The sequence below is a fragment of the Cynocephalus volans genome, chromosome 12 (genome assembly GCF_027409185.1).
Source record: "Cynocephalus volans isolate mCynVol1 chromosome 12, mCynVol1.pri, whole genome shotgun sequence".
Lineage (NCBI taxonomy): Eukaryota > Metazoa > Chordata > Mammalia > Dermoptera > Cynocephalidae > Cynocephalus > Cynocephalus volans.
The window spans coordinates 67,074,315-67,097,056 of NC_084471.1; the positions used below are offsets into that span (position 1 = coordinate 67,074,315).

At 51.1% G+C, this 22,742-nt stretch overlaps 2 protein-coding genes across 2 annotated transcripts; both read right to left on the reverse strand.

Annotated features, from left to right (window-relative positions):
- Positions 1 to 893: 893 nt before the first annotated feature.
- On the reverse strand, positions 894 to 11,414 carry SOAT2 (sterol O-acyltransferase 2). Its single transcript, XM_063115676.1, is given in 19 exon segments — positions 894 to 1,046; positions 1,250 to 1,395; positions 1,894 to 2,029; positions 2,545 to 2,563; positions 2,565 to 2,641; positions 3,045 to 3,139; positions 4,089 to 4,160; positions 4,163 to 4,217; positions 4,431 to 4,476; positions 4,981 to 5,065; positions 6,565 to 6,635; positions 7,089 to 7,156; positions 7,159 to 7,366; positions 8,919 to 8,975; positions 8,977 to 9,024; positions 9,344 to 9,403; positions 10,160 to 10,296; positions 10,799 to 10,854; positions 11,309 to 11,414. Coding segments are annotated over 19 exon segments (1,695 nt in total).
- Positions 11,415 to 12,619: 1,205 nt separating this feature from the next.
- On the reverse strand, positions 12,620 to 16,861 carry IGFBP6 (insulin like growth factor binding protein 6). Its single transcript, XM_063075966.1, has 4 exons — positions 16,316 to 16,861; positions 13,859 to 13,998; positions 13,562 to 13,681; positions 12,620 to 12,949 (listed from the first exon to the last, which is right to left on the reverse strand). Exons 1-4 carry the CDS (start codon positions 16,641 to 16,643, stop codon positions 12,827 to 12,829), a joined length of 711 nt encoding a protein of 236 aa, XP_062932036.1. The 5' UTR covers positions 16,644 to 16,861; the 3' UTR covers positions 12,620 to 12,826.
- Positions 16,862 to 22,742: the final 5,881 nt, after the last annotated feature.

Sequence of the window (22,742 nt, forward strand, 5' to 3'; positions counted from 1 at the left end):
AGTGCCCCATCTCTCTCTTAGGGACCCTGATTTTTTTGGTCCTCAGTCCCCCTGGGGCTAATGTTCTTCGCCTTTCCTCACCCAGATGTCTCCCCAGAACAATGTTAGGCAGGGAATCTGTGTAGAGAGGACAGACAACACAGTCTGGCTTCTGGAACTGTTCTGAATACAAATATTTTGACCTTCTGTCCCTATATGGTCAGGACACTCCTCATTTTAATATCTACTTCATAGCTGTGGAAACTGAGGCTCACTAAATTAAGATTTGCCTCAGGTCTGCACAGGAGGTTCCTCTTCTGGGTCTGCTAAAGGCAAGGAGGCCTGCTATGTGCTCTCTCAAAATGTGCTAGAGGGTTGCCAGGAGCAGAGGATTAGAGTGTGTGGAAGTGTGAGCTGGAGAAGGAGAGGAGGTAGAGGAGGGGTGAAGGTCAGGTTTTAGGGACGGGGAGAAGCACAGAGAAGGTAAGGCAGGATGTCACCCAAGATTCTCAGCCCCTCCCATTCTCTTGCTTCTGCAGACACACCTCCTCAATAGTGCCTGTCACAAAGGGGGGCTTCAACAAATGCTGAATGAATGAATAAACAAATGAACAAATATAAGGGAAGACAAAGAGTTTATTGTATTGGGAGGAGTCCAAAGTCAAGAACCAAACCTTTTTCAAACCTTGGTGGCCCCAGTTCTCCTAAGTCTCCCCACATTCACCAAACATGTAAGGCCCTTCAAGTCTTCCCAAGTCTGCACAGCCATGGGATGGGAGGGTATCCTGCACTCAATCCATAGGGATGGGGCTCAAGAGTCATTGCCATACTGAGCTGTGCACAGCTACACACAGGTCCGCAGTCCTCAATGCCTGCAATTCCCTGGTGAGGTCTTGCATGCAGGCTCCCTTGACTCAAAGCCAGGTTTGGGAGTGCAGAGAGGAGCCCTGGGCCCAGGCTTTGCAGGCAGCAAAGAACTTGGTGGTGTCATCTGGGCAGTGAGGGTGTCTGGACCTCAAGGTATGGCAGGACCAGGATTGAGGTGTCACCAGCTCCCAGAAGGTTGTCTGTACCAGAGAAGGGTAAATATGAATGATTTCACTCCTGGTTATCCACCCTGTGCATCCAAGACATGGGAGCTCATCACCCCAAAGCCAGACCCCAGCCCTTAACCATGGCTATCAAATTGGGGAATAATAGGGGCTGACTGTTGGGAAGGGGAGGTGTGTCCTCCTGGACGGGGAGCTGGGTGAGGGCTGTGATTTCTTACCTGGGGTAGGGGGCAGTGCCTCTGCACATACCACTTCTGGAAGTAGAGGCTGACCTGGATGCCCTGGCCCAGAAAGAGCAAGGTCTACATCAGCACATTCCATGCTGGGCCTGTGTGCCAGTCATGCATCATGAAGGTCAGCAGCCCTGGTGCAGAAGGAAATGTTGGCACCCTAGCTCCAGAAAACCTGTGCCTGTCTCTCTGGCTGCCCTCCCATCCCAAGTTACTGGGAAGAGATGGAATAGGAAGGCCCCATTGGGGAGGTCTTGAACTTTGCTGCAGAAACTTGTGGAGGTCTCATTTGGCTTTTGTAAAACCAGGATTCCTTGGTTTACACTTCAGTATCCTGGATCTCCTACTGAACCTCCCAACCTCATCCCAGTTTTCTCCCTTGTCTCCCTCTGTGATTGCCCTACTCAAATGCTCTTCTTCAACCAGAAACCTTCTCCCACATCCCCCAGGATACCCCAAAGCTGCCTCCCTCTCTGCTCTGAAGTCCCTCCCTACCCCACCTCTCAGGTCTAGCATCCTCCCTTAGATCCTGGGTTTGTGGCCTCCCTCATCAGTCTGGGATCTCCAAGAACATGACCCGAGCCTCCTCTCTCTGGATGTCTCCCTTACAGTGGCACAGAGACCAGGCTTACATCCAGTGACAAGGAAGAGCATCAGCATGATGGGGTAGAAGGAGCCCAGGACAAAGCAAAAGATGTACTCATAGGCCACTGCAGAGACCAGGAACACAGCCGGCATGGCTGCCCCTCAGGCCTGGCCACCAAAGAGCTGGCAGGGCGAGGTACGGAGTGGGAAGTCAATCTCCCTGAGCTCCTACACGAAGAGCCCCTCCTTCAGGAAGCCAGGAGGGAGTGTGATGCAACAGAAAGAATATGGGATCTGGGGTCAGAAGGGCTGACACTGGTCTTATTTAAGAGCATTTTATTAGCCCATTGGGCCTTATGTGCAATTTTAAAATGGGGATATAATAATACTTCTCAGGGTTACTGTGCTGGTTAAATGATGTGAAAACCCTTGGTAACTGAAAATTGCTATATACCTGTTACTTACGAGGCTAAGGAGGGGAGAAATTCCCTGTGGAGAGGGGTGGAATTAAGGACAGAGAAGGAAGAAAGTTAGATCGTAAGGACTCTCCACCCACTGGTTTGGGTAGAATGGGGACAGATGAAACCAAAAGGGCCCTTAGGTCTGGAGAAGGTGGGAAGCGCAGAGGGAGGGAGGGAGAGGATGTCCTGAAGAGCCTCTGTGAACTGTGGGAGCCAAAGGGTCTGTAGAGCCCGTACCCACAGCGCATCCTGATACATAGCTGTACAGCCAGTCATGGACCACCGCGTTCCAAGTCCGGTAGTAGTTGGAGAAGGATCTTGAGTTCCACCAGTCCTGGGGAAAGAGTGGGGTCAGTGTCGGGGAGAGGAGGGGGGCACCCCAGGCTCCAGCTTCTCCCTGCTGCTCCCTTTGCCCGCATCTCTGCCCCAATGTTCTCCCAGAAGGGCTGGCTTCTGGCAGAATAGAGACAGTAGGCACTCTCCCAGCTCCCTCTTCAGGACCTGGGGTTCTTCCTCTCCTACTTCCCCCTCAGAATAAGATTCTGTGGTACCATCCACAGCAAAGCATTTAGCCCTAGATGGCCAGGAGGTAGAGGGGTGGCATTACAACCGCATTTCTCATTGTGGGAGGTCAACAGCATAGCTGAGGTGACACCCAACATAGCCACCATCTTCCTGAGATCCCTCTCTAACCCTCCTTGCCTCCAGCTCCCAACTGGCCCAGGTCCAAGCCCCACCAGGTAGAATATCCTCTCTCCAAAGTGCAGCATCTTCACGAAGGCATTGAGCCAGCAGTGGAGGAAGGCAAAGATGAGAAGCAGCATGAAGATGACTGGTGGGGTTGACAAAGGGCTGGGTCAGGCTGTCCCACCTGAACCCTCCAGGCAGCCCTGGTCTGGGCTCTGTGGAGCCCCTGCCCAGCAACCAGAGCCCTACCTCTTAGCAATCATTTATTTATAATTCACAAATCTGTGCATTCAACTATTTATCCATTTGCTCATGAACATTTACTTGGCATCTACTCTGTGCCAGATGTTGGTGATACAGAAATGAATCTCAAAGCCTCTAGCCATCGGGAGTTCCACAGACAGAGAGAGAGAGACAACCACATATCAAGGTTAAATGTAATGGGAGCTAAGCATAGTGGCCATCAACGTGCTTGAGAATGCAGAGCCATAGGTGGGTCATGGTAATTGATGGCTAAAAAAGGAAGGCTTCCCAGAGGAGGGGGCATCTCAGCCAGGAGCCTCCAAGAAGGATCTGGATTCCATAGCTGGAAAATGGGGAAAGGGCATTCCAAGCTGAGGGGCCAACATGAGCAAAGGTCCAGAGGCATGAATTACATATCCTTCAGGAGACAACTAGGCTTGTGGTGGGTAAGAAGATAGGCCAGGGCTGCACGGGAAGGGGCCTTGAATGCCAGAGCAAGGGTTCAAATCTTATCCGGCAGTGCCAGCAATGGGGAATCCCTGGAGTTTTCGAAGTAGGGAAGGGAGTGATTAATTTATAGTAGGAAAGTTCACCTGGGCAGCAGTGACAGGGGCAGATGAAAGGAAAGATTTGGATGGTACAGAGAGAGGTTAGGGGGTTGATGTGGAGAGGCGGAGCAGATGGCAATCTAAAATGAGACCATAGCAACAAGCACTGATAGGAGGGGACAGATGCGAGGGGAGATTCAGAGGGTGAAGGTGTTGAAATCAATGGGAGGTGAATAGCAAGGCCTTCCCTGATAAGCCTTCCCCAGGGTGCAGCCTTCTTCAGCCCCACCTTGGTGAACTTACCTGGCAACATGGCATGCAGGATAGAGAGCACTAAGGCACGAGTGTTAAAGGGCTCCCGGCTCATCTTGGCCAAACAGGAACACAGAGGTGACCCAGGGTGAAGCAGGTGCAGAGCACACAGCCCAGGGCCTGGAGAGGAAGTGGGAGACACACAACTTTGAGAAGGGGCACTGGCAGCTGCCTCCTCACTCTGGAATTATTGCTCTGGCCCAGCATCTGCCTTTTCTTCCCTTAGCAGCACTCTCTAACCTCCTCCCCAGGCTTCCTCCACCTCACTCCCAGGAATGCCCCCAAAGCCAACATGAGTCTCAGGTGGTCCACACTTCTACCCCATCTGCTGACCTGGGCAAAGTTCTTGGCCACATAATTCCACCTGGTGTCGGGTGTCCTGCAGCAGCAGTGGGGATAATATGATTCTCATCCTTTTATGTTGCTCCCTGCTCAGGTTTGGGGGCCCTCGCTCTGCAGCTCCCTCAATTGCTCAGACCTGGGAAGAATATCTGGGGAGGTAGGGGTCTAGAACACTTTTGATTTTCCGTAACAGAGACGGCAAGCGGGTTTTTAGCTTGGGTATCAACCAAGGTGACCAACAATCTGGAGTTTCATGGGATATGTAGGATGTTTGGTGCTAAAACCAGGACAGACCTGCCTCCTTAGCACAGTAGGCAGCACGTCAGCCTCATAATCGAAAACCAGGACAGTTGGTCACCCTAGTGTCATCATGGGCTGGGCAAGGAGAAGGGGTAGTTTACTTGCCACTTATTTTCCATCTTTATTATGGGATGCTTCCTGAGAAAGTGGCCGGAACCTGGGGTGAGACAAGGACCTCAAGGAAAAGAGAGCAGAAGGGCAAGGTCCCTGGGCATTTGGGGCAGGGGGGGCAGGGTCTTACCTAAGGTAAGTCTCCCTGTAGATGAGTGTGGGGCAGAAGAAGAAGTAGAGGTAGCTGGAGAAACTGGGGGCCAGGATCCACTCACCTGGGGAGCAATGAGAGGGGTGGGTCAGTGACGGGGAGAGGCAGAGAGCAGAGGTGAGTGGGCTTCTGGGGCAGGGGGTTGGATTGGTGAGTGGAGAGATGGATAGGACAGAGGTAGAGGGAGCAGGTGATGGGCTGGATACAAGGTCTAAAAGCAGGGTTGGGGAGGTAAATTGGACAGGAGCTGAACCTGCTCTTTAACACCTCTTTTCTGCTTTCATTCCAGGCACCCAGTTTTCCAGTGCAGGACCCACTGTGACTAGAGCTTCATTTGGCACTCATAAGTTCCAGGACATATTCTCCTTTCCCTTCTAACCTGACTTCCTAATATAAGGTTCCTAATATAATGACTCTGGGTCATCACCCATGGAAAGTGCCAGAAGTCCTGGGTAACAGAGGTGCCATCTCTCAGAGGCGGGACCTAAGAATGCTTAATGATGATGGCCCACAGAGGCCAGAGCTATGCCCAGTGGGCAAGATGGGCTTAGGAAGTGTATATTTACATATACACACACATTGGATTTGTCCATGGTTTCTGGCTCCCCAATGTGGGATTCTAATCTTCCCCTGCCTTTCTGTTTTGGAGCTGGCCGTAAAGAAATTCTCTGAGCTGTCCAGTTAGCTCACTCGGTGTTATAACACCAAGGTCAAGAGTTCAGATCTCGATACTGGCCAGCTGCCAAAAAAAGGAAAGAATTGTAGGTGATAAGACTCCCGTTCCTGAGAGGGTCCTGCCTCATGCTTGGGAGGAAGGAATGCTGCACAGAGAGGCCAAGAAGAATCTGAACACACAGGCCTTGTTGGGTTTCCCCACCCAGTCTGTTAGCATTAGGTCATACCCTTTTTGTCCAGTCACATCTCTACACGGTTGTCCATGCTTCAATCATGCCTACGTATGAAGCTCCCATAAAAACCCAAAAGGACAGGGTTTCGAGATCTTCTGGACTGCTGAACACGTGGAGGTTCCTGGAGGGTGGTGTGACCAGGGAGGGCGTGGAAGCTCTGCATCCATCCCCATACCTCACCCTACGTATCTCATCATCTGTATCCTTTGTAATATCCTTTGTAATAAACTGGCAGACATAAGTCAGTGTTTCCCCGAGTTCTGTGAGCTGCTCTAGCAAATTAATCGAACCTAAGGAGGGGGTCATGGGAACCCAGATTTATACCTGGTTGGTCAGAAGCACAGGTAAAACAACCTGGGGCTTGTGATTGGCATCTGAAGGGGGGGCAGTCTCGGGGACTGAGTCCTCAACCTGTGGGATCTGACACTATCTCCAGGTAGCTTTTGTAAGAATTAAATTGGAGGACACCCAGCTGGTGCTGCAGAATTGCTTGCTTGCTTGTTGGAGTAGGGTGAAATCGCCACACATCTGATGCCAGAAACAGTGTGTTTTTTCCACTCTAGAAGGCAGGGCCTTTATGAGAATCCTGCAACTGCTGGCTTCATTTAACTAGCCAAGAGGACTGAATTTACAACAGGACCAGTTGAAGGCGCACCTCCTCTGGCACGAAGGGTCCCAGGCACAGCCTCTCTCAGGAAGGAGAAGCTTTTCATCAGGAGCCTGACCCGTGGTGGAGTGGAAGGGAGGTTAAGTTGCCGTGAGACTTTGAACAATCACTTAATCTGTCTGTGCTCTCCTTTACCGCAGAAAGGCAGGCAGATTGTAAGACCTGTCTGGTAATCCACACTTTTCTTTTTGTCGAATTGCCTTATAGCCCAATACAGACGGCTGCTGGGATAAAGGGTAAAGGGCGAGAGGCCAGGGCGGAGCCTTCCTCCTGCCAACCCTCTGAGACTCTGCGGAGTCAGATTATGTTTGCGTAGCAGCCCCTTTGGTTTACTTTTCCTACGCACCTGCTGGTTCCCTCAAATCCCTCGTAACGGACTCCGCCCCCAGCAACTAGCTCCGCCCCTATCAATAAATACTGTGTCCAGAGCCCTCCCTCACGGGGCCCGCCCTCTGCGGAGATGTCCCTACCGCCCCCGCCCGTCGGGCAGGCAGCAGGGTTCGCCCCTCGCCTGCTCAAAGACTAGGACTCAGCGGGGGGCCGGCGGGAGCTCATGCTCCAGGGCCACGTAGACCCGGAGGGGGCGCAGAGCACCGCGCCGTGGGCGGCCAGCAGTGCGCAGCCCAGGCCGGCCCCCAGCGTCCAGGCGCCCCCGGCCCGGGGCCTCGCCCACAGCCGCAGGGCCTGGTAGGGCGCCAGCAGAGTGGAAGGGAACTTGGGGACTCACGTCACCAGCGCCAAGGGCAACTGTCCGAAGCTGAAGATCAGTAGGTCAAACTCCAGCACCAGCCTTGGAGTGGGGGAGGGAGAGACAAGGTAGACCGAAGTATAGACCATTCCTGTCCCCTTCCTCTTCAGTCAGAGCTCTTGGAAGGTAAATTGCGGTATCTTGATATGCTTGGGAGCTCCCCATCCCTGAGGATGTTCCAGATGGCGCCTCTGCTGCCCAGGTCTTCCAGCACAGGACGTTGCCGAGAAGACTCAATCATGGAGTGGATTTGATTCTAAGAGACCTTTAGAGCCCTCCGAGAATTGTATGGTGTTGCAGACGGGCTCAGTACTCTATACCACAAGTGTTAGGATACGAGGCATTTAGGGCTGGCTGGTTAGAGCACAACCTTGTAATAATACCAAGGTCATGAGCTCAGATCCCCCGAACCGCACCCGCTCCCCGCAAAAAAGGATATGAGGTATTTAGAGTTTAATTTTGATTTTTATTAGTTTTGTGCTTTTGGAGAGTCTGTAGTTGTAAACCTCGGCTAATAGAATGCAGGTAGTTTGGTGTTTTGTTTGCATAGGTTAAGAGTGTGTGGTTTGTAAAGGCGAGAAATTGGAAACAACCTGAATGTCTATTAATAAAGGACTAAATGAACAAAACCTGGTAGTTTTTACAGTCATTAATATCAATGGACTGACACGGAAAGATACCTAAAATCGATTGTTGGGGAGTAAGAACAATTGCAAAATAATAGGTACAGTAAAATCCCCACAACATGCATCTCTTTCATACATGTGGATATGAATGCATGGAAAAGACTCTGGAAGGAAACTCAAAACTGTTAAAAATGGTTACCTCCAGGAGCAGTCTAGGATTGAGGGAGATGGTTAAGAAGGACTTGTCACTTTACAGTAAAAAGTGAATTTGAACTTTTTGCTGAGATTTTATCCTTATAATACTTGTATAATTAACAAAAATTTTACCAAAAGGAAGTGCTATTGCTGAACCTGCAGATCCTTGGTCCTTCCTCTTCCTTTTACTGCTTCCTAAGCCTGCCTTTGGGTGAGGCAGGGGGACGTGAAAATACAGACCCCCAAAGGGTACACAGCCCTCTGAAGCTCATCATGGGGGTGGGGTGTGGTGGGGTGGGGTGGGGGGGGTGGGTGCTCTGTGGGAAAGAAGGACTCACCAAGGCACTTGTCTTGTGTGCATGTCTATTTCCCCACAAGATTGGGAGTGCCTCATAGGGATGTGGTCTTCCCCTTACCTCTCTGGCTCCCAGGGCTGGTACTGAGTAGGTGCTCAGTGGAGGTTGCTCGAAATGAATATAACTGACTTGGAGAGGAGTGTGTGTGGATGTGTGTGCATACACGTACATCTGCCTCAGGGCATGGTGTCCCCCAAGTGGCTGGCCCTGGGAAGACAGACCAAGGGCCATCCAAGGCTGGGGAAGGAAGGAGTCCAAGAGTGTGTTTTAGGTGGGAAGGTTATTGGAAGCAACGTTAATGTATGTCTGATAATCAAAGGGGGAATTGTGCCCTTGGGGCCAGCGGCAGGTGGGACACTGGGAACCCAGGGGGTCTGATCTGATCAGTGTGCCTATCCCAGTTGGGCGGGGGCCTACTTGCCCTCATCAATGAAGTCGATGGCCAGGGTGCTGATAATGAAGACACAGACTGATGACGAACATGTGGTAGATGGTGCGGAAGTGCTGTACCTCCATCAGCTCACTGGAGGGACAGGGGTCCAAAGGTCAGTGTGGGAGAGTCTTCAAGTCATGTGGATTATATTAGGCACTGGACACATGAAGGTATGCACCTAGTGACCCAGAACTTCCAGTTAAGGGCTGGGATGTTGCCAGGACTTCTCATCCTGGTGTCTTTCTTCTGCAACCACACCCATGGCAAATAGGGGAAACTGAACTTTAGAAACCCTCTCCTAGTTCCCCTGCAAACCACCCAAAGCCTGCGAATGAGGAATGAGGTGTCCTGGATCCCTAGCCAAAGGCCTTTCTTTTCTTCCCATGCCCTTTCTTCAACCATGACTTACTCAAGCAGGGATTTGCGGATAATGAATACTTTCGGTTTCCCCAGAGATGGCTCCCAGGTCCTGAATTGAGACAGTGGTTCAGGGTCAAGCTCTGATATGGTCTGAATGCTTGTTCTCTCCAAAGCTCGTGTGGGAGATTGATCCCCAATGTGGCAGTGTTGAAAGGGGGGGCCTCTAGGAGATGACTGGATCATGAGGGCCCTGCCCTCATAAGTGGGTTAATCCACTAATGGGTTAATTAATTAGTGGTTTATCATGAGTGTGGACTGGTGGCTGTAGAAGGAGAGCACATGAAAATGCTCTTGCCATTTCTGCCTTATGATTGTCTGCATTGCCATGGGAATCTATAGAGAGTTCCCACCAGGAAGAAGGCCCTCACCAGATGTGCCCTCTGGACCTAGGACTTCCCACACTCAAAAACTGTTAGAAATAAATCTCATTTTCTTGTAAATTACCCAGTTTCAGGTACTCTGTTATGAACAACAGGAAACTGACTAATACAGGCCCCAAAAGAAGAAGGCAGAGGGCAGAGGGCAGGCCATGCAGAAGGCCAATACTTGGGAGCCAAGGGCAGTAGTAGGGGAAGGTCAGGACCAGGGTTACAGGGCAGGACCAGGAGAAAGGATGGGGCCAGAACAGAGCAAGGCCCAAATGGTGGAGGCCAGGGTCAGGAAGACAAGATGATAAGGGAAGGCTGAAATCAGGGTCACGCCAAGGCTGGGAAAGGGCACATGAGATAATGTTTATGACTCATGATCTTTACGATGGAGGGGCCCACTGTAGCCATTCCCCAGCTTCCTGGGTCCTCAGACTCACTTGCTCAAGGAATCTGGGGGAGTGGAGGGCAAAGATCCGCCTTGTGGCAGATGGGATTGTGCAGCCTTCCACATGGCCCCATCCAGCAGATCCAGCAGCTGTCCGTGTGCTTGCTCCAGCATTTGTGTCTTCACAGCCTACAGGACAAAGCCAGGGCAGTCCCCACTGTCCTTCTGTTCAGTTAGCCGTCTTTCCATTCACCAAACATTTCCTGAGCTGCTCTCTATCCCAGGCACAGTGCTAAGCTAGGGATAGAAAGATAAACAAGCCATGGTTCCTGTCCGCAGATTGCCCCAGAATTGATCTCCTTCTGGCTTCCCAGGACAGCAGTGAAGATCAAGGAATGAGAGTAGGAGCAGCACTTCCACTCCCTGGGTCTGCATTCCAGCCACATCACCTCTGATCCTCAGTCTTACCCGCCACCTCTAGCTCCACTAACAGGAAGATCCCGTTCACTGGCTGACTTTTGGTCCCTTCCCTGAGGACCTGTGTTTCAAACCCCTCCATCTTAGCCCTTAATTCTAACCTGATCTTCGAACTCAAGAGAAAATAATCTTTATCACCACGCCAGTCCTCACCCCTGCCTCCTGCCACCCCAGGACCTGACCATCTTGACCCCTGACCTCTGACATCCCTCACCTCCATTTGTCGGGTCTATTGCACCAAGTCTGGAGCTCTGTGCATCTCAGTGTTTCCTAGGGGGAGGGATCAAAGTGGGAGGAGTTAGGAGTTAGGTGCAGACTACCGCCCCCCCCAGGCATCCTCTGGCCAGGAAATGCTTCCTGAATGCTCAGCAGCCTCCCACTCCCCAACAACTCGATATCTAGTATCATGGGTGAGGCAACTAGAAGGGGAAGCTATTTTTTCAGGGGATGAGGAGAGCATTGGCAAGCAGGGAGCTTGATGACGTTTCTGGAAACAGGCTATCCAGGGAACAGGAAGCTGCTCCATTCACCTTCTGGGGTTAAAGGGTCAGAAAGATAAGGCATGGCCACAGCTCGGAATACCCCTTTTTTCCTCCACCTCCCAGCTGTGCGGTTTGGGGCAGAGGCCAGGCTCTGCATTCCTTGGCCTCCCAGGACAGCAGGAAGAATTGAAGTTAGACAGTAGGAGCCTCCTCTCAATAATGCTTCTCTATTCCAGCCCCACCTGAGCTTTCTGCACTCCCACAGGGTGGCTCACCTGCTCCAGAGGGCTACTCCTGCTCCGCTCCCAGCCTTTCTCTCCTCTGCAAATGAGCCCCGCTTCGCTCCATGATGGCAGTCTTGAGTGGACAGCAGCGGCTGTTGCCTGTGTTCCCTCCTTTCCTTCACAGCCTGCCTGCCGAGCTCCTGTCTCACTAAGCTCGGCTGACAGCTCCAAAGACTAAAGTCCTTTCAGGAGGAGGGGGCCTCTGAAGTGCAATAGGCTGTCAGGAGGGCAGCACTTCTCAGATACGGGCTCTGTTCTGCTGTTTCCCAGGAATGGCCACATCTGCCCAATACCCCAACCACCGCTCGGATGCCCAGCTCCAAGTGTGCCATCCCTGCCTCCGGAATGGAGGTTGTGCACATCATGGAGAGGTGAACTTTGCCTCTCTGAGGCTTATCACCTAGCATGGCTCGCCTTCCAGTCTCTCTCCCAGCAGGCTGAAGGTCAGGGAGGAGTCAGAAACATCTTCCTGTATCAGTGCCTTCAGCTCCCTTAGACCTTCAGGTAAGGGGTGTGAATATGTACATGCAGTATTATTTGGATGGGGTTGGCTTCTGTGACACTCATAGTGCTGTGGCCCCTCTGGGAAATGCTCGGTGCCAGGGCCCCTGAACACTACCTGTTTGAGTTAGCATGTAGGCAGAAAGGAGGCTAAACAGACACTTATTCAGCACCCAAGGAATGCCAGGTACTGTCACAAGTGGAAGAACCAGATGTGAATCTCCTTCTGTCATTTAGTGGCTATAATTTGAGGCAAATAACCCAACATTTTTAAGCCACAGTTTCCTCCACTGAAAAACAAGGGTAAAAAATCCCTACCTTATAAGATTATTGTAACCACAAAATGAGCTAGTCCAGGTAAAATCACACGGTCCAAAGCCTTGCCCCTGGAATAAGCTCAATAAATAATAATTTCCTTCCCTTTTTTAGTGGGAAGTAACAGAAGGATAAGTGCTGTGAGAGTTTCTCTTTGTTGGGTTCCTGCTGGGGATTAACTATTAATCCTTCCCCTCCCCTTGTGTCCAAAGATCAGTGTTAGAAATAAGTTCGCAACCTCAGATTGAAGCCATGATCTCAGTGTCTCCCCTTCTGCCACTTCCCCCAACTCTTGAAGCCTCTGCCAATGGCGGTCTTCTGCATTCCAAGTGCAGTGAGATGGACTAAAGGTAGTCCACAGGAAAGAAGTGCTATGTGTGGGCTGCAATGGGGGTAAAGAGGAGGCCAGGGGCTCCAGAAATGTGAGAGGTGGACACAGAGACATAGGCCAGACACCCCGACACAGTTTTATTAACGCCCCAAGCCAACACCAGCAATCTTTCCAACTAGATGTATAAGGACTCAGGGGTGAGAGAGACAATGGGGCAGGGCCTCAAGGTGGATCATGGGGTTCAGAGCCCCAAGTTACTCATCACTCAAAATATAACTCAAGATGATAGCTCCATGCTCCTGCCAGTGGCCCTGCAGGTCCCGAAAGCTTTAGCCACTACTCCCGGCGGGGCAGGGGGAGCTTCCAACACCATCTGGAGAGCCCAACAGGGGCTGGCCCATTCGATCCACACACCAGCAGGGACCTCGGCGCTGCCCCTGGGAGGAGCGGCACTGGGGAAAAAGGCACACAGATCAGGGGCGAGGCTCTAGGCTTCCAGCAGGAGAAATGGGAAGGGACTCCTGAGTCTGAGTATGCAGAAGTATCTGAAGGTTCCCTCAGGACAGTGAGGCCCACTGGGCTCCCTTCCCTTGGTTCTCTCTCTTCACCCACTAAATTGTGCCCATTCTTCTAGGCTAGACAGAGTTTTCAAAGCGTGGTTTCCAAACCAACAGCACCAGCATCACTAGGGAACATGTTAGAAATGCAAATTCTCAGGCCCCACCCCAGACCTCTGAATCAGGTGTCCTGATGCCTCAAGTTTGAGGGCCACTGAGTTAGGCCATCCCTTAGGTACTCTAAGTCCTCTACTCTAATGGTTATTCTTTATGTCCGTGTGGGTCCTGAAGTCTAATTTATGCAATTTTTTTTTTTTTTTTTGGAGGCTGGCTGGTACAGGGAACTGAACCCTTGATTTTGGTGTTATAAGGCTGTGGTCTAACCAGCTGAGCTAACCAGCCAGCCCCCTGATTTGTGCAACTTCGTAAGGCCTCCCTCTATACCTGCCTCCCCGGACTATCTGGTTGAAACCTTGCACTGGAGCAAGGGGAGGAGAGTAGTCTCACCTGCCGCTTCCGATAGAAGCCTCGATGGTCACAATTAGGCACGTAGAGAGTGTGAGCCCCACGGTAGATCTCAGTCTGGAGTTGCTGCAGCACTGAGTCCAAGTGTCTGCGACATGGGCCCTGGGGGAGGGAGAGCGGGCAGCTCAGAACTGCTCCAATCAAGCTCCACTGCATAGCCCGCTGGCCCCACCAGCCCAGGACCGACGTTGGGGATTTCTCCAGGCCCAAGGGAGCAGTCTCAGATGGAAGTCTCCAGGGCTCCCCACCCCTCCTGCTCCCTACCTGCCCCAAACTTACCATCTCGGTGTCTTGGACACCCCCAGAGTTGGTCCGGGCGGGAGCGGTAGAGGTCCCTGGATTTCTCTGTTGGTCTCTGCGGTTGGCGTCCTGTGGGCGGGTGGTCCCTGCTTGGGGCTTACTCTCCTTAGGATTCTCCTCTACAACCACAGGAAGAATGGGAGAAGAGGTCAGAAATCAGCCCAGACGCCAAAGACCAGAGCCATGTGGAGAAGAGCCTTGCCCACCCTGCTGAAGTTGGCAGAAGAAAGGACTTACGGATCAGGAGAAAAAGTAAGGGGGGTTAGAAACTAGCTCCACCGGGCCAGCCCGTGGCTCACTCGGGAGAGTGTGGTGCTGATAACACCAAGGCCATGGGTTCGGATCCTATATAGGGATGGCCAGTTAGCTCACTGGCTGAGCATGGTGCTGACAGCACCAAGCCAAGGGTTGAGATCCCCTTACTGGTCATCTTTTTAAAAAAAAAAAAAAAAGAAAAAAAGAAACTAGCTCCACCGATACCTTGGTTTCTTTCTCTGAAATATAGTTATATTAATTTTCCTGACAATATTCCCCAGAGTAATTCTTTTTTTTTTTTTTAAAGATGACTGGTAAGGGGATCTTAACCCTTGACTTGGTGTTGTAAGCACTACGCTCAGCCATTGAGCTAACCGGCCATCCCTATATGGGATCCGGACCCGGGGCCTTGGTGTTATCAGCACCACACTCTCCCGAGTGAGCCACGGGCCGGCCCTCCCCAGAGTAATTCTAAGGCTTATAAGGGAGAAGCTTTTTTTTTTGGTGGCTAGCCAGTATGGGAGAAGCATTTTGGAAAGCAAAAATCGAGAACAAATACAAAGCACTATTGGTTAGGGTGAGGATTTGGGCTTTGGGAGAAAAGACCTGGCTGTTCCACCAGAAGCCAGCAGGGGGTGCACCAAGCCAGGGAGATGGGGTAGAAGAGAAACGGATGTAGGAGGAGGTCAACAGGGACCCAAGTGGAATGTGTGTCCCTGCTGTGACCTTGCTGTGACTCAGCCCACCCCTCCCAGGCCTGAGATGTGGTTACTTTTGGAGCACTGCAGTGGGGACCTCTCCCTCCTGGTCCCCTGTGGCTCAGCCCAGCTCAACCCCAGTGCTCCCAGGAGCATATGGATTCAACCCTTAACTGGGACAGGCTAAGGGCAGGTTGCAAAGGTGCAGGGGATGAGGATTTTCCAACTGCAAGTTGCTCCTGGCTCTGGATAAAGTTTCCGGGGGCGAGGGGTGGGGGGAGCTGGGAAGAGCTCAGGACTGGAAAGGGGTGAGGAAATAGGTCAGGGCTAGGAAACAGCAGGGAGGGGAATATGCACTGCTTAGAATTTGTCCCAGGGATCATCTCTCCTTCCCTATGCCCAAAGACAAGCTCCCATCTGCCCACTACTAGCAACCCCAGAGCCATTTTCTCTGCAATCCTTCTTCCTCAGTGTATCTCACCCTCCTCTGACCTTGTCCCTCATTCCCTCCATTTAGCACCCAACCATGATCATGCTCCAAACTGCTTTCTCTGACCCATTCAGCCCACCCCTTCCAGGAGGACCCTTAGAAGCCTAGACTCAGGCATTTGGGACTGAAAGAAACTCCAAGTTGATTTCCCATCCTTTTCCATGAAAGAAACCAGGAGCTCAGATGCCTCTGGGGTGGGGGCAATTTGCATTTCCTGCCCTCATCTCCCTGTTGTCCCCCATTTTTCGGGTGCTGATTCACTTTTGTCCCACCCACCCAGTGACTAAGTCTTCTATTCTCCTCCCAGGAGTAGGGTGGGGTAGGGCGGGTAGAGGGTTCTAAGGAGGGTTTAAATCATAACCCTGATTTGGCAGTTTCCCTCTTTTCCCACCTCTTTCTCCCTCCCCCAGGCCCCTTAGGGCCTGCTCTCAGTCCCTGGTCCAGTCTGGTAAAACTCTGGCTTTGGGGCATCTTCTGTTCTAGTCTCTATGTTCAGGTGCTTGGAACACTGGTATAAAGGGGAGAAAGACATTTCTCAGCGTGTGCAGAATTTGGGAGTCTTGGATTCTTTCCCTCCTTCCCTATGTGGAAGCTGGGAATAACATTTGGATCCTTTCTCCAGTTTGGGTTGACTAGGGTTGAAGGAGCTGGGCCTACTGGGGCACACGGGATGGTCCTAAAATCCTCCACCCCACCCCCAACCCCGTCCTCACCTTTTTCCCTGAAGAGAAAATAAAGGGAGCAAAAGAGAAGACTGAGAGCTCAAGCACCTCCCCGCTTTATCCCCAGGGCCCCAGCCACACCCCACCCCTAGCTGCTCCCTGCACTTGCCCCGTCCCCCCTCCCAAATGTGCTCCCCAAGGTCCGGGGGGAGGAAGCGTCAATGACCAGGACCCGGAGGCTTGCAGGGCTGCCCGGGCCCATCTCTGCAGGTCCCTGCCTGGAGAGATGCGGGTCTCACGTGGGCGGGGCAGGGGCGGGGCGCAGACTCACCCGAGGGCGCGCGGGCCCGGCGGCAGCGGCCCCGACCCAACAGCAGCGCCCGCAAAGGGGCCTCGTCGTCCTCGGGTGGTTGGCACTGCAATCCTGGGGCGCAGTTAGGGGTGTAGACCCCGCAGTGCTGCCCCTCTGTCCTGAGACAGCTCCCAGCTTCTGCACAGCCCTCCGCCGGCGGCCCCCCATCCTCCTCCACGCAGCCCCCTGGACAACCCGCCTGCACCCCCTGCCCGCAGCCTGGGCACCGCGCCAAGGCGCCTCCTGGGCGGGCAGCGAGCAGCAGAGTTAGCAGCAGCAGTGGCGGCAGCAGCCTTTGGGGGGTCATGGTCAGGATTTTTGCCCCGTCCACTCCTCCCAGAGCAGTCGTAGCGCAGCTGCTGCCCGCCGCCGCCCCTGCGCCTTAAGTAGCCGCCGGTCGGGGGCCGGGCCCTTTAAGAGCCAGGTGAAGGGGGGTAGGTGGGGGAGAAGGCAGGGGCATTCCCTAAACCGGGTGGAACTGGAAAGGCTCCCCCTCCACCTGGGTCCTCCTCCTCATTCTTCCCTGTCTCCCCCTTTCCCAGTTTCTATTTACTTCCCAAATTGCTCTGATTTTTCTTGCTTTGTTCCCGGGAATCTCGCCCGGAATTTGGGAGCTGTACAGCTGGCTGGAGAGACTGAGAGTGGGGAGGGGTGGGCAAAGGGGAGGTCGGGAGTGGGATGAAGGAGCAAACCTGAAATGCAGTTAGTGTTTGCGTGTAGGAAGAGGAAGGGCATGCAGGGACTCCGCTGGGGATTGAGAAGATGGGGGCTAACAGTGAATTGGGAAGGGACGGTATGTGAGGGTCACCAGAGGGATGTGGGCAAACGTGAGGAGAGAGAAAAGATAAGGGCGTCTTGGGGGAAACTTGCTGATGAGAGAAGTAGACCAAGAGAGAGGAGAAGGGTGAAACTGGGGAAGGGGAAGAGAAAGCATCCTTGAGATGTGACTGTGGCCTAACTGGGGTAAGACGATAGAAAGGGTTGTGGGGAGCAGGGAGTGAAATGGGGGGAAGGGTAGGGAGGAATACACCTTGAATGAACTGTGGGAAACCTTGGCATTAGGGCGGGGACATGTGGAGTCTGGAAGGATTGGAGAGGGGCTGAGTGCTCAAGGCTGAGTGGGCTGAACACCCGGGGGGCCAGGAAAGGGTGGAATTGGCCAGCTGAAACTGGGGCCGGAGGGGGGGGGGGGGAACGACACAGTTAGAGGAACCCATATTCTGGATGCTCTTGGAGACTGTGGCCAGAGAACAGACTCCACCCCACCCCACCCCTGTCCTTCAGGTCAGCCTGCCCTTCATTCCTCTCCTTTCCCAGAATCTGTCCCCCTCCACCCTAATCATCCATTGGTGTTTCTAAATTCATCAGGCTGTGCTGTTCCCTGAGGGGGTGGAGGGGGTTGTAGCGGGACTGATCTGGGTGTTTCTGTCTGCCCATTTGCCTGCCTTGGCTCTGCTGGTCTACCTCAGCTGCTCCCAACCCACCCTTCCCCAGGCAGTGCCCCGCCCATCCCCAGCACTCCTAGCCTGGCCTCGGCCTCTCACAAGAGGGAGGAAGAGGGACTGTTTCCTTCGCAACACACACCCACCCCGCTCTGGGTTATGCAACAACGGCCATCTCATTCTTTCCTAAAACAAGGGCTCTGGGCAGTGACTAAGTTTAAATTCTGGGCCCCAAAGCAAAAATATCAGGAAGGGCTTCTTGAACTTTTAGGTAAATACTAAGTAAAATGAACCTCACTCTCAGCACTGTTACCCAGGCCCTGAGGTAGGAGAACTGATGCAGATTGGACAGGCAGGGAAGAGGGGGTTTGTGGGGGCAGCTCTCCTCCACCACAGCTCTGCGATCTCTGGCCACAAGCTCTGATCCAGGGTGGGGAGATTGGTTCCTGTCCCCCAAACCCTTATCACTATTTTGCCCTGCACCTGGTTCTGGCCTCTTTCTCCCTAATAAGATGGAAAAGCCTATGAGAAGTTGGGAAGGGGGAAGAGATGACCATGCTCTTTGCAGGATCCCAGTGTGGCTTTTTAGAGGTGTTTGTGTTCCTCCTTTGTAGGTTATCTTGCTGAGAAAGCCCAACACTCTCCTAACTTCTAACACCCACCACTCCCACCTCAGTCCTTCCCAGTCCCCCTCCCTCATCACCACTACCACCCCTACAGACTCCCCCTGCTTGCTACTCCATCTGCCCCACAAGGTTCCCCCCTGCAGTCTAAGCTGGATTGCACAATCCGGTACCCCCTCCCCCCGCCCCAGCACTGCACTTCCCTGCTCCTCTGTCCCTGCATCGTGGAGGTCCAGAGTTGTATGCCCATCAGTGCTGGGGGTCTAATGAGTCTCCTTGCAGACTGAGACTCTTGAACTCTGCTTGACATGCCTTCTGTCTCACCACCGATGCTGGGGATCTGAAGCACATGGAGGTCACTGAGGCTGGAGTGTGTGCCAGGGTGCAAACCCTGGGATTCTGTCTGGCCTCTGCCTGAGAGGAGTTTGCTGAGAAGCTTCTGCCAGGGCTGAGAAAAGGCTAAACAGCTTGGGGTATTACTTAGGCTTTTCCGTAAATATACTCTACCAGGACTTTCTCCTTGTCTTGCACATTACACTCTGTTCTCCTGATCCTTTGTGCTCTGCATCTCTCACGCCCAGCCCTTCCCTCCAAATCCATGACAACCCCAGGTGCTGACTTCCTTTGGAGAACAAGAGGTAAAGGAAGAGGCCTGCCTGGACCATTTTCAGCTTTGTCTGAGGAGAAAAGTGGTAGCACCATCCACAGACAGAAAGACCCAGAGAGGAAGATTAATGACCACATCATGACATGGCCTGAGTCTGGTATGGGCCTGATGGGAACTACTGTGAACTCAGCTGGTCTCCAATCTTGTTTTCTGCCACCTGTCCTTACACACCCTCCAAACTGGTCCTCTGAAGCACGATCCTGACCTTCTCAAAGGCCTTTCGGGGGTCCTCCATGTCCTCTCCCAACTATAGGCCCTGTGATCCCATCTGGCATTCACTGCCCTGCAGGCAATGGCCCTGTAAACACACTCAGATTCAGCCAGCTGGTTGAATCACCTTCTCCAGAACCCCCTGGTAGTTTCCCATCTTGGGGCCTGAGCTGAGGTGAGGGGAAGTGGAGGTGAGCCAGAATTGGTGCTCAGAGGTAGTATCTCTCCGTGGACTCCAAGCATTCAGCTCACAAGGTCTATATCCTCCCCTCCCTCCCCTCATCACAAGCCAAATTCTAGCACCTCTTTCTCACCTACTTGGCCAGCTGAGGTCTTGACTTCTTCTGAATTCATCCACATTATTATATTGCTATTTTATGTTTTTGTTTCTCTTTCCTTGAGTCTTATTTTTCCAGTTAGATTGTGAACCTTTTGAGAACAGAGGCTCCATACCTTCTTTATCTCTGGGCCCCTAGCTTCCACCCCTGTAAGCAGTTTAGAATTGACACGAGTAAATATTGGTGTTTCTTGTTGGAGCAAAGGCAGTCCTGGGGGAGAGGTTGAGAGGTGAAAGGGCACTGTAACACTCTGGAGACCCACCATTGCTGCCAGGCTTCTGCGCTAGCCAGCCTACCCTGGCGGTCTCTTGGCCCTCCCACCCCCTTCAGCTCCTCCTCTCTCTTTTCTTCTTCTCAGAGTAAAGGCCAAAGAGTCTGAGAGGCCCAGAGTATGGTCAGGGCTCAATAAGAGAGGGAAACCTATGATAAATCAAAGAGGGCTTCCCAGAGAACAGGGCTTTAAAATAGCGTTTGGGAGAAGAGAGGGGTAGAGCTGAAGAGAGCGGAGGGTGAAGGGCATCCCAAGCAGGAAAACACATCTTTTTGTAAAAGATATGAAGGTAAAGGGGCAGGGAGAGCAGGATAGCATATATGTGTATAAGTTCTGCCAAGGTTCCCAGTGTCCCAATGATGTAAGAGAAGAAAGAGCTGGGAAGGGAACAGAAGATTTTTCTAGACTGGGCTGGAGTCAGCCAGATAGTTGGGAGTTGGGAATCGTTAGTGAATAAAAAGCAGCAACCAGGGATCTGGGACTTGCTTTTTTGTAATTAAGTGAATAAAAGTATGTTCAATCATTCAATAGATTCATAGAGCACCTATTTATGTGGATGTAACTGGGAGATATGGACATGCCTAGGGAAGAATTGTGCTCCTGGGGAGCTCAGTAATATCTATCCATCTAACACACACTTAATAAACACTTAAAAAAACACAGCCAGGATGTTAGGGTAATCTGGGATATACAACATAGACTGTGACAAATTAACCTAACTATACTACATGTTTATGACAGAAACACACCAAGGAAAGAGGATGGGGGAAGCTGACCTAAGTAACTTTGTAAAACAGTGTTTTGGCTGGAAATTGTTAAAGGCTAAAGATAAAAGGAATGATGTATTCTGTATAAACACTGTACTCTGGTAAATTTGTTTCTTACTGGGGTATGAGTTATAGTTTTGAAACTGTTTTACATATATATTGGGGTAGAGCACATAAGGAGTGGATGTTGGGGGGCAAGTTTCTCATTGTTAGAGAGAAGTTACAGATGAGCAAAAGGGAAAGGCTAGAAGGAACTCTGTGGTACTGGGGTTAGACTCAGAGACATCAGTGTGAACTCCTATTTAGTTTAATATATACACAGATGGGTAGATACAGAAACAATTATAGATACATGTATAGATATGGTTTAGTATACACACATATATTACCTAACTTTGTTTGCTGAGCATGCCTAGAAGCAATGACACTTCCAAAGCAGTGAGCATGCCTAGCACCCAGATCTTGGTTTCTAAATACCATTTTCCAATAAAAAGAAGAACCTTTTTTCATTCATTGGAGAAATGGCTGATTCTGGGGCTGGGGAAGGGAAAATGCAAGATAAGCTAGAGCATTTTGCAGTACTAGAAAGTAAGAAAGTACTCAAAAAACTAAAGGATGGGGGTATATCAAAGGGACAAAGGAACCAACCTGAAAGAGCTCCCAATGGCCAAAGCTGAAACAATTTGAGCAACTTAAGGACCCTCCTACACTGTTGGTGGCACTGAAAATTAGTGCAGCCATTATGGAAAATGGTATGGAGTTTCCTCAAACAGCTACAGATAGAACTATCACACAATCCAGCAATCCTACTCCTGGGTATATACCAAAAGGAATGGAAATCATCATGTCAAAGGGATACCTGCATTCTCATATTTGTTGCAGCTCTATTTACAATAGCCAAGAGTTGGAACCAACCTAAATACAGACAAATAAATGGGTAAGGATAATGTGGTATATGTACACAACAGAATACTACTCTGCCACAAAAAATGAAATTCTGCCATTAGCAGCAACATGGATGAGCTCAGAGAAAATTATGTTAAGTGAAATAAGCCAGGCACAAAAAAGAGAAATACCGCATGTCCTCACTCATAAATGAAAACAAAAGAAATAAAGAAAGAAAAAGAAAGAAAGAAAGAAAAGGGCCAGCCCGTGGCTCACTTGGGAGAGTGTGGTGCTGATAAACCACGGCCACGGGTTCAGATCCCCATATAGGGATGGCCGGTTAGGTCGCTTGGGAGAGTGTGGTGCTGACAACACCAAGTCAAGGGTTAGGATCCCCTTACTGGTTATGAAAGAAAGAAAGAGAGAGAGAGAGAGAGAGAGAGAGAGAGAGAAAGAAAGAAAGAAAGAAAGAAAGAACAATCACAATATTTCACTGAACTTTCAAAAGGAGAGAACAGAACTGAGGCCACCAGAGGTGGGAAAGGGGGACAAGGAGGGGGGGTTAGCAAGAAATTGGTAAAGGGCCACAAAAAATGATTACATTGTGTAATGTTGATCCCAATTTGAGCATCACATATTATACATAGGTATAGATATGCAACGTTGTACCTCACAGATATGTGCAATCAATTGTGTTTCAATAAACAAATTGGGAATACTACTAAAAAAACCATAGTATTGGATTATAACCCATGGTGTACAATAAATATACACGAGTGCATATTGACTGTATTAGTTTGCTAGGGCTGCCGTAACAAAGTAGTATAAACTGAGTGGCTTAGAATAGCAGAAATTTATTATTTCTTAGTTCTGGAGGCTAGAAGTCCTATATCTAGGTGTCAGTATGACCATGCTCTCTCTGAGACTCTGGGTAGAATACTTCCTTGCATCTTCCTAAGATTTAATTGTATATGGTCATTTTTCCATGTCCTCTTTCTTTTCTGGGATCCAGTCCAGGGTACCACACTGCTTTAGTTGTCATCTCTCCCCAGTCTCCGCCAGTCTGAGATCATTTCTCAGTCTTTCTTTGTTTTTAATAACCTTGACAGTTTTGAGGATGACTGGCCAGGTATCCTGGAGAATGTCTTCCAATCTGGACTTGCGTAATGTTTTTCTCATGATTAGATCGGTGTTATGGATTTT

What these genes read in the sequence shown, in the direction of transcription:
- IGFBP6 (XM_063075966.1), bottom strand. Translation starts at nt 16,643, where the DNA reads ATGACCCCCCAAAGGCTGCTGCCGCCACTGCTGCTGCTAACTCTGCTG. An exon ending in GTGTCCAAGACACCGAGATG is followed by an intron (nt 13,682 to 13,858) that starts GTAAGTTTGGGG and finishes TCCCTCCCCCAG; the next exon opens with GGCCCATGTCGCAGACACTT. An exon ending in GCTTCTATCGGAAGCGGCAG is followed by an intron (nt 12,950 to 13,561) that starts GTGAGACTACTC and finishes CTTTTTCCCCAG; the next exon opens with TGCCGCTCCTCCCAGGGGCA.